An 11,613-nucleotide genomic window follows, 5' to 3' on the forward strand; every position below is an offset into this window, starting at 1 on the left:
TGGTGTCGTATTCATGCCGAAGTGTCTCATTTAAAGACGCAAAAAAACACTGTTTGCCATCTCACTGCCTATAAATCACTGTTATGTAATCTAGTCTGGTCAAACTGAACCAGTGAGTCACACTTAAATGGGGATTGGAATGAGTTTTCTATGTTGTGTGGACATTGCTGTGCTATCATTGTTTTATTCTGTGTTTTTCCCCATGCCCTGTCTGTAAAGATTTCAGCATGATGGCATCTAGCAGTTTGAAAGTAATCGTTTTAATCCCTGTGTGTTTCCTGTATGTTTAAATAAATGCTGGAGTAATGTCGAATAATAGGCTTTCCTCTCGTGTCCCATAACATTGCAGTGTGTTGGTAGCCCAACTAGGCGCGTTCGCCTTTTAGGAGGGTAGATATCTTGAGACAAAAATACATTAGGCCTAAAAGTATCTTTACATATGTTTTACTGCTTTGAGACCTAAAAAATACACACTGTCATTTCTAACTGTGCAATTCTCCAACACGAATTACTGTGCGTCGGCCCTTCAGTCTTCATCTCACATCTGCAAATTATCTTGACAGTGAAAGTAAGCTTCATATTTTTCACTGCCATTTCAATTTCTCGACCATTGGACCCAGTTGACAGTTGCCGTGGCCTCTCGCTGACGTCTGTCATAACGGACCCTCAGACTTTGTGTCCCTCCACCGCCGCCCGAACGCTGGTCGTTCCGTTGAGCAAACAGAGCCACTAGCGCACAGGTCCCATTGTGATCCAGTAGGAGCTTCGTTCTCCCTATTGAAAGATCTTATCTGCCTTTGAATCTTTAACAAATGAGCAGCAGGCTTTTGACCGCAAAGTCATCTCATTTCCATTATGACATCATAGGCTCCCATCCCATTTTTATTATGACATCACAGGCACCCATCCCGTTTTCATTAGGATGTCATCGAAATGTCTAGTTGGGTGTTGTTGAACATGTTTATTTTAGGGCTACTGTGCATTTTAGAGACAAAGTAAGTTTGCTTTATGTCTCCAATGAATTATTTGACAACATAGGGTTTATTCCTACTGTAGGCCTACTTGAAAGCCAACACCCATAAGATAATTTAATATACTTGTATTAATTCCCATCCTCTATCTGTGAAAGCATATGATTCCAACGTCCTGACGACCTGAACTTTGACAGCATCACGTCATTCATTTCACCCCAGTTTATAAATTGGCGTATTCTTCCTGTAGGAGGCGCCTTCGTGAAAACCAATGATAAATTCGTGATTTTATGGGGAGTTTCACACTGTCCTGGGGTTTGCTGTCGCAGTTGCTGCAATTCAATTTCATATTGACAAGCAACATGAAGCATATTTTCTTATTCATTTGCATCCGTTTGTTCGTTGGTTGTGGTGGTGATGTTATAAGAACAAGGAAAGGTAGGACGGACGGTCTGCAAATCTAAAGTTAAATCGTTACCTGCAACTGATGAAATGCGTCTATGATGTAGTTAAAAACAACATTTAACATTCTGAGCGTTACTATATGAATACACAACAACCGCTACTTGCGATGATATACGCTTGTGTCATTTTAAATTTTCTGACTTTCATCATTGCAACCAACTTTTTTTCTATATTTGGCAAGTGTATACAGTGCGTGTATTTCTGTCCTATCTATAAGGTTAGTGTAGTATTCATACAGTAACATGTTTCAGAACTTTGTTTAACTATCTTTATTCCGGTAGYGTTATATTTTGAATGATATAACCACGTAACATAATTTCTGACTGCGCATACTGATTTTAATTCACGTGTGTTTTGCCAGTAGACAGTTATTCTGACAGGTTTGTCAGCCATGGATTCATTTTCTGTTTTTGAAAACTTCTGCTTTGCTTCATATGGTAAACACTTCAGCTCAAATAACTTCTTACCTTCCATCTTTCCCTTTTTTTTGCACCCAGTGTCTTCAGTTTTATGTACTTTCAAAGAGAAAACATACAGTCCAGGAGACAGCTGGCATCCTTATCTGGAACCCTTTGGATTAATGTTTTGTATGCGGTGTTCCTGCACTAAGGTACTGTACCCATAGAATTAGAATACGTCATTAGTCGGTTTAGTCTCATCTGTAGGTTAGCTTAATACAGTATGAAACCACAACACTGTCACATAGACTACTGTATCAAACTGTCTGAATCTGAGTGATATTGGATCGTAGGCTACTGCATGCAGAGGATTTAGGCTACACGCTCTCTATAATATTAGCAGTCGCTTGAAAGGATTTTGGTGGGTGGGATTTCAAGGTATGCCTGTAAAACATGTACCGTTTCCCTCTCTTAGACAGGCCATGTGAAATGTAACACAATTAAGTGTCCTACTCTGCGGTGTGAGAACCCAGTGACTGACTCTGAGCAGTGCTGCCCTCGCTGTACAGGTAGGATCAGACATTGCCATACAATACAGCAAGAACAACATCCTGCTTTGACACTCACGTACATTTCTTGTGCTTGCCATTATCTCCTCAGATGAGCCTAGGATTCCAGCTGGCCTGAGAGCCCCGGTGAAGTCCTGCAAGTATAATGGAACTATCTACCAACCAGGGGAGACCTTTGCCAAMCACGACCTCTTCCCATCTCGCCAAGCCAGCCAGTGTGTCATGTGTACATGTTCTGTAAGTCACACTCTCTCTTTCTGTAGTTTATGGTGTTGTTCTTTGACAATGGAGGCTTTGACGTACAGCTCATTATTCTGAGAATGTAACTGTGAGTTTTTCCTCGTGTGTCATATCTGACGACTTCCATATGACCTAGCCATAATACTGGAGCTGTTAATGTAGCTACAATGCCCTGTGGTAACCAATGCCCCCCTATTCTGCAACGTCTGAAATCCCTTCTGTCTCTCCTTCACCTTTTCGTCCACTGTTGTTTTTAGAATGGAAATATCTTCTGTGCTCTGAAAACTTGCCAGCCACTGACCTGCTCCTCACCATTCTCAGTCCCAGATACCTGCTGTCTAGTGTGCAAAGGTGCTAACATTTGATTTCTTGCCACATCAGATTTGCATCAYACTTTCTGTTAAAGTAAATATCAAAGTAAATAAGTATGTCTCCTGTTCATTTCTCTGTGTTTAGATGGGGGCATTAATGGGTACTCATCGGTGGAGCATAGAGGCCAACAGTTGAACCGAGGCGTTGTATGTATTGTTCTGTTCATTTATTAATGACTCTAGTCTTCTAGAATTGTAAAACCATCATATCCCCCCCAAAAAACGACAACTAATGTTTCATCTTCATTTGTGAGACATGCAAATCAACTTTGATGAAAACGCGTGCGGATTTGAGGGGAAATATCTGTACTGTCCATGTTCTTATCTACCTGTTACTGTATTTTAAAAGGGGGGGGGGGGTTCAACTCATTGGCATTGGGACTGCACGTGAATCTAAAATAACCCCGTAATAACTGTGTCTATTTGTGTCCGTGAATATACAAGAGGCATTCATTGGACCAGTGTGCTGGAGAGCAGCTCCAAGGGCGCTCTGTCCGTTCTACTCCATCCACAGTCAGGGGTACTCCCAGAGGCCTGAGCCTGCCCAAACTCCACTTCAAAGGTGCTGCAGAGACCACCGTGAATTTCCTGCTGCAGAAAAACCACCAGAAGGGTGAGAATTTAATGACAGCCCTACATTGATAATAGACTTATTGATAATTTTCCTATTTTCATGGCCTACAATAGGAGACCAGTTCTCTGGTCATTGAGCAGTCCATGTAATACAGTTTTCCACAATTGTTTCCACACGTTTGCTGAATCTTTGGGCCATTTTCCCAAAACACAAAAACCACAAACACAAAATGCTCAACTCTACAAATCTCTAGCAAAAGCAAACACTGCATTCAAAACTGTTTTATCTCTTTCCAAAAAGTTTTTTTTGCATCAAAATCATACACACACGCATCATTTGAATAGATCTGTCTACCAACCAACAACACACTGATGTGCTTAACACAAAACACTACTATGAATATCCCATCAGTAGATTTATTCCTTTTGCATTTTCAGTGTTACACTGTAGCCGGTTGTAAAAGATTGTTACAGTAATGTATACCTACTCAAATATACATAAATAAACACACACAAATGCAATACCGTCACAAAAACATTGTCATTTATTTCCAACACTTGTGTTTTATATATAACACTTTCCATACCCAACAGGAAAAAAACAGGAAAAACATTCAGTAAGATAAAGGGTTTTCTGTAAAAAAATAAAAAATGAAAGTGGCTCATTCTTTCAAAACTCTAAACACAAAAACACATGCAAAATGTAAGGGAAAAGACATTAGGCTGCATCCTGCCTCCTATTTGGGTCTGGCCACAGCACCTCATCTACAGTCGTGGCCTAAAGTTTTGAGAATGACACAAATATTAATATTCACAAAGTCTGCTGCCTCAGTTTGTATGATGGCATTTTGCATATACTCCAGAATGTTATGAAGAGTGACCAGATGAATTGCAATTAATTGCAAAGTCCCTCTTTGCCATGCAAATGAACTGAATCCCCAAAAAACATTTCCACTGCATTTCAGCCCTGCCACAAAAGGACCAGCTGACATGTCAGTGATTCTATCGTTAACACATGTGTGAGTGTTGACAAGGACAAGGCTGGAGATCACTCTGTCATGCTGATTGAGTTTGAATAACAGACTGGAAGCTTCAAAAGGAGGGTGGTGCGTGGAATCATTGTTCTTCCTCTGTCAACCATGGTTACCTGCAAGAAAACACGTGCCGTCATCATTGCTTTGCACAAAAAGGGCTTCACAGGCAAGGATATTGCTGCCAGTAAGATTGCACCCAAATCAACCATTTATCAGATCACCAAGAACTTCAAGGAGAGTGGTTCAATTGYTGTGAAGAAGGCTTCAGGGCGCCCAAGAAAGTCCAGCAAGCGCCAGGACCATCTCCTAAAGTTGATTCAGCTGCGGGATCGGGGCACCACCAGTACAGAGCTTGCCCAGGAATGGCAGCAGGCAGGTGTGAGCGCATCTGCACGCAGAGTGAGGCAAAGACTTTTGTAGGATGGCCTGGTGTCAAGAAGGGCAGCAAAGAAGCCACTTCTCTCCAGGAAAAACATCAGGGACAGACTGATATTCTGCAAAAGGTACAGGGATTGGACTGCTGAGGACTGGGGTAAAGTCGTTTTATCTGATGAATCCCCTTTCCGATTGTTTGGGGCATCCGGACAAAAGCTTGTGCGGAGAAGACAAGGTGAGTGCTACCATCAGTCCTGTGTCATGCCAACAGTAAAGCAACCTGAGAATATTCATGTGTGGGGTTGCTTCTCAGCCAAGGGAGTGGGCTCACTCACAATTTTGCCTAAGAACACAGCCATGAATAAAGAATGGTACCAACACATCCTCCGAGAGCAACTTCTCCCAACCATCCAGGAACAGTTTGGTGACGAACAATGCCATTTCCAGCATGATGGAGCACCTTGCCATAAGGCAAAAGTGAGAACTAAGTGGCTCGGGGAACAAAACATCGATATTTTGGGTCCATGGCAGGAAACTCCCCAGACCTTAATCCCATTGAGAACTTGTGGTCAATCATTAAGAGGTGGGTGGACAAACAAAAACCCACAAATTCTGACAAACTCCAAGCATTGATTATGCAAGACTGGGCTGCCATCAGTCAGGATGTGGCCCAGAAGTTAATTGACAGCATGCCAGGGCGGATAGCAGCGGTCTTGAAAAAGAAGGGTCAACACTGCAAGTATTGACTCTTTGCATCAACTTCATGTAATTTTCAATAAAAGCCTTTGACACTTATGAAATGCTTGTAATTATACTTCAGTATTCCATAGTAACATCTGACAAAAATATCTAAAGACACTGACGCAGCAAACTTTGTGGAAATTAATATTTGTGTCATTCTCAACTTTTGACCACGACTGTACATSACAAGCCATGTTCTCCCTGGCTAAACAGCAGGGAAAGAATCTTCTGGAGTGACGGATCCAGCCGCCGAAAGCCCCCACATCAACTTCACCACATGCATCCTCCATTGCCTGGAGAAGAGGCATGCGTGTGAGGGGATGGCGGTCATACACCTTCCATCACCAAAAAACTCTTCAATTGGATTTAGGAATGGGGAATATGGTGGGAGGTATAGAACAAATTGTGGGTGGTCGATGAACCAGTTGTGGACCAGTGCAGCCCGGTGGAAACTCACGTTGTCCCAAGAGACAACATAACTGGACTGCTCTGGTCCACCCCTCTGCTCGGCTGGAATGAGGATGCCATRTAGTGTCCAGGAATGTGATGAGAAGGGCGGTGTTGTAGGGACCAAGGTTGGCATGGTGATGGAGGATGCCTTGCTGGCTAACGGCTGCACACATGGTGATATTCCCTCCACGCTGTCCAGGGACATTCACAATGGCACGGTGGCCAATAATGTTCCGTCMCCTTATTTTGGCTAGGTTGAAGCCAGCTTCATGAATGTAAATATAAACGTGCAGAATTGCAGCGGYATCCAGCTCCAAGACTCTCTGAAACAGACAACAAGACAATATGTGACGTAGACCTAGAGCAATCAATTTGGTGAGGCACAATACACTGGATTACAGTACTGTAATGTGTCTATACAGTGCTGATATGATAGTATCAGTATATAGTACTTTCTTGCGCATATTAATAGCGCTGTTCTTTAACCCTCTGAGTTTTGCTCAAATGGCACCTTGTAGACCCGTTTCATCCGGATTCGGTTGCGCTGTAACACACGGTCCAATGTTGACGAGCCCACCTGGTGAATGTTATTGTATATTGTGTTGTCTGCAATTATGTGGTTCTGGATTTCTCATAGTCTAATGGTATTGTTTGCCACCACCATGTTCACAATAGCGGTCTAATGTTCTGGTGTGAACGGTGTCTTCCACCATGGCCTGGTCGTCTCTCAGTTCTGCAAAAGATCCACAAATATGATATGATTGGTTCCAGTAAGCTAAAATAATCTATTTTCTTTCAATATGAAATAACATTACTGTAACATTGGCTAACAATCACTGAGTAACAAAGGCCCACTGATATGTCCGACTGCAGTATACTACAGTATACATACATGAAGAGCATAGTGTAGATGGTAGGTAACTTACCGGTTCTCATTTCTGAATGTACGGATGATGTATGCAACCGTGTAGCGGCTCAGATTGGGCTGAACTCTCTGCCCAGCCTCCCTCATACTCAACCCATGGTTGAGCACATGGTCAATCAATGTGGCCCTGATCTCATCTGAGACAACTGTCCTTCCTCATCCTCCTCTTCCTCTCCTCCTTCACCTCTAGCTCTTGCTTTACCATTGACTTCCATTTTCCTCCAAAACAGGAGAGCTCATCTGTGGCCTTTTACAGTGCTAAAGCGCTGATTTCTAAGTGAACAATTCAGCAACTAGTGTTTACACCTGTGAGGAGTGGGTGTTGCCAATTAGTGTACAGAGCTTGGCATTGTGATTGGCGTTGCTTTCCAAAGGGACTAAAGAGATTTTAATTTTTAATGTTGTGCCTAATGTAGAGAACTGTGTAGTGTTTTGCAAAAAGTGTGATATAGAATTGAAAACTGAGTGTAAAGCAGGAATTGTGCTTGCAATTTTGCAGACTTGGTTATTAAGGGATTTGGTACATGAGTTTCAGGTTTCTGTGATTCGCGTTTCAAGTTCCAATTTTAGTGTGTAAACAATTGGGGAAAACGATATAACCCTTACAGCTGTGTGATTGTAATAATATTTAATACAAGAATATATATGTTTTTATTTTTCTCTCAGCGTGTCAATACAGCAGCAAGACCTACTCTCATGGTGATGTGTGGCACCCGGTCCTGGGGAAGGTCCTGGAGTGCATACTGTGTACCTGTAAGGATGGCATACAGGACTGCAAACGCCTCGCATGTCCCAGCCAGTATCCATGCCAACATCCCATGAAAACCGAGGGGAAGTGCTGCAAGATTTGTCCAGGTAGTTATGAGCAATTATTTGAACCATAGGTTTTGACAAGACAAGTAATCTCTCTGTTTCTTGCCCCTAGAACTTAAAGCTGAGAGCAACAGGACTGACTGTTACATGAACATGAATCTTGGACCTGACAATAACAACCTYTCGGTGTACAAAGTTAAGCCATCGTCAAAGGATCAGACCGAGGACACGGTTAGGATAATTGCTATTGAAAGTCAAGGGACTGCTGAAGTTGAAGTGCAAGTATGGAAGACTGTAGGAGGTAACTATGAGGGGGGAGTATTAGAGGGCACTAGCATGGCAGTGTTAATAACAAAGTTACAGCTGTGGATTACCTTACTATTTGGAATATCACCCATTTTTCTGTATTTTCACTTTTCTCAGGAGTTTTACAATTAATGGAAACTGGGGAAGTTCTGAAGAAAGATCTCCTAGATAATCCAGATAACTACACCTTACTGGCAACATTAGATGAAGGTGAGTTTATCCTATGTTTTCCGGTAATTAAAAGTAGAATAGTCCTCTAGTTATAAATCTTGTAATCCTTTTAGTTTCTTTTAAGTAGAGCTTTTCTTTGCCAATGTGAATAGTTGGACAATACAGCTCAAACCATTTCTAGACATAAGGTCATAGACTAGACATATTGTAGACCAAAGGAAATTGAATTTCATTTCACCAGATTAAAAAACAACTGTTTGTCTCTTTGTCAGTGACCATCTTGTTTCCTGCTGGGGGGAGTTGTTATGGGTTTGTATGCTTTTTGTCTGCTGTTGGATAGCAACACGTCTTTGTTCTTTTTACACAGAGACTTGGAAAAGATTCAAGGAGGAAGAAGACAATCAGAAGAGATTTCCCAATCCCAGGACCTGTGAGGATGGGATCAGGGAGGTAGTGAGGTTCTTGTACCCAGACCAGCTGTGCTCATCTTAACTTTCATTCTCTGTCTTTGAAGTTACATATTCACTACTGAGGACATCAGTGGAAAATGCACAGCATTCATATCTATTTCATTAAGCATGAAGCAGAGGATTGCTTATTGGTTAGAGAATAACGAGCTTTTGTTTCTTTTTAAATGTCAACATAACTCATAACAATGTGATGTCCCATATTCTCAGTAACAACATTGTTGGTAGCATTTTGGTAGTAGAAGACACAAAAGTAGGGGAGAAAATACTTTAAATTCATTGCAGTTATATCTCATTTTTGTTTTATGGCATGCTGAAATACAGTAAATCTGGTATTATGTAAAAATACAGGTGTACATGTATATATTAGAAAAATACTGCCAACTGGCCATAGCATGTTTTTATAGAGTAGACTATTTTTACAATCACTTTACTGTTCTGCTAAATACTGCTGTTTGAAACTACATGCCTTTTCAGAATGTACCAAGAAATATTAATCAACATATTTATTGTAAATACAAATATGTTAACATATGTAATTTTGGCAGAGCGTATAACATTGGTTCGTTTGATATGTTTGTTTGTACATTATGTATACATTTGAGTGTGTACTGGAAGGTCCGTGCCTTGCTTTAGCTCATTGAGCTATACACTAGTGATTTCTGCAGAAAATGTGGGCTTGTTACCTAATCATTGTTATTGCCCTGAAAAAGTGTTTGTATGTATTTTTTTCATGAGAGTGGTTACATTGGTTTGGTGAAACCACTTTCCATTATGTTCTCTGATATATTTGTCATTATGCTAGGTCAGTTTTCTACAGGCGGATTTTCCATATGATTCTGTGCGATTTCAGTACTTGATGTACATCTTTCCCGTTTGCACAGTTGCAAGGCGTTCTTGCACGTAACGACGAGGCTAAAAGTGATATTGTTGAGCTCTACCTGAGGCAAGAATTCCAGCGCAAGACAGGCTCTTGTTTCTCCTTGGACTATCCTCCAGTGAACACAGTCGACCAGGAGGATTGTGCCTGTCATTTGGATTTGTTCTCCGGTGTTATAGTTTGTTTTCTCAAGGGCTATAATGGCCTAACGGGGATGAGCGCAACAATAGAGCTCTGTTCATTTGATTTGATATAAATGTAGGTCAGGAGTTGGAAGGACACCAACATTTTCCAATAAAGAGAACTGAAGAAGAAGAGATGTCTCCAGGAGGAATAATATTGAAAAATAAGAATAATATTGATGGAGGCCCCAGTCTTTTGAAAAAGAGGTGTAGAGCACAACTGTAACAGGATTGTCAAATAGTTAGACATAATTTGATTATTTGCAGGATGTATAATCTACCAAAACCAAGAACAATAAACCCTTGGTCTTTAAAAATGGAGGTTATTATTGGTGTTTTTTCTACCACATCAAATAACTATTATGACAGGTTACTGAGAAAGTATGTCATTACTGTTCTACACACATTGAGAAGCTGGCTTATGATCACATCATCTGAAGTCCATGTTTGCCATTGAGTTGCCCTGTGAACAGCTTGTCAACAGGCTTGTTTAGGTCAACAGGTGTAAAAAAATAAAATAAGCCCCATTGTCCTTGTGCCATATTCGTTGCAGTAGACTAGCCGTACACAGAGTCCTGTCGATATGGGAGCAGTGCACCGACTTGTGACTAATATCCCTCCTCTGTGAATTTCAACAGTCCACTCTCTCCCGTCACAGCCACAATGACTCATTGTGTTGGCCTCACACATTGCGCCAGACAGTGCTGCACATCTCTCACTAAAGGCCTGACAAAATATTTTGAAACAGAAGACCCTCAGTTGTAGACCTTAATAGTTTCACAATGAAGCTGTGATTTATTTCTGCTGGCTGTTGGACTTGACAGTTCCTGGCAATATATTTTTTGGAGAGGTTCAAGGTGGTCCTCCTCAATGAAGAAGGTAGATGTGTCCCTTTCAGCTTCTCCATTATAAACCCTTCTCCATTATAAACCTTTCTCCATTATAAACCTTTCTCCATTATAAACCCTTCTCCATTATAAACCCTTCTCCATTATAAACCTTTCTCCATTATAAACTTTCCTCCATGTATTAAAACCGCTTCTCCATTATAAACCTTCTCCATTAATAACCCTTCTCCATTATAAACCTTTCTCCATTATAAACCTTTCTCCATTATAAACCTTCTCCATTATAAACCCTTCTCCATTATAAACCTTTCTCCTATACCATTTATAAAACCTTTCTCCATTATAAACCCTTCTCCATTATTAAACTTTCTCCATTATAAACCTTCTCCATTTAATAACATTTACCCTTCCATTATAAACCTTCTCCATTATAACCTTCTCCTTCTCCATTATAAACCCTTCTTCATTATAAACCCTTCTCCATTATAAACCCTTCTCCATTATAAACCTTTCTCCATTATAAACCCTTCGTTATAAACCTTCTCCATTATATACCTCCATTATACACCCTTCTCCATTGTAAACACAGCTTATTTCTCTTTCAACTTTATATGTTATTAGTATTTGCTATATGCCAGATTGTAATGTTATATTTTTATAAAGTAACTTAATCCTGGAAAATAACGCAAAGTCCAGCATTGTGGCAGTTAGTGGACAGGGTGGTGGAGCTGACAATTTTAGCACATTTTCACCTAAAGATTATATATTATATTGCCGGTGGAAAATCTTGAAACTTTGAGCATTTATGTGGTCTGTTCATTTTTTGAGTGGACG

The 11,613-nt window shown here is 40.7% G+C and overlaps 1 protein-coding gene across 1 annotated transcript; it reads left to right on the plus strand.

The window, feature by feature from the left end:
* The first annotated feature begins 1,234 nt into the window (after positions 1-1,234).
* Positions 1,235-9,301, plus strand: LOC111951041 (chordin-like protein 2). Its single transcript, XM_023969013.2, has 11 exons — positions 1,235-1,409; positions 1,934-2,046; positions 2,310-2,403; positions 2,495-2,640; positions 2,901-2,994; positions 3,100-3,161; positions 3,459-3,627; positions 7,779-7,967; positions 8,038-8,226; positions 8,349-8,441; positions 8,770-9,301. Exons 1-11 carry the CDS (start codon positions 1,262-1,264, stop codon positions 8,892-8,894), a joined length of 1,422 nt encoding a protein of 473 aa, XP_023824781.1. The 5' UTR covers positions 1,235-1,261; the 3' UTR covers positions 8,895-9,301.
* Positions 9,302-11,613: the final 2,312 nt, after the last annotated feature.

This window comes from Salvelinus sp. IW2-2015, linkage group LG23 (genome assembly GCF_002910315.2).
Source record: "Salvelinus sp. IW2-2015 linkage group LG23, ASM291031v2, whole genome shotgun sequence".
NCBI classification, from domain to species: domain Eukaryota; kingdom Metazoa; phylum Chordata; class Actinopteri; order Salmoniformes; family Salmonidae; genus Salvelinus; species Salvelinus sp. IW2-2015.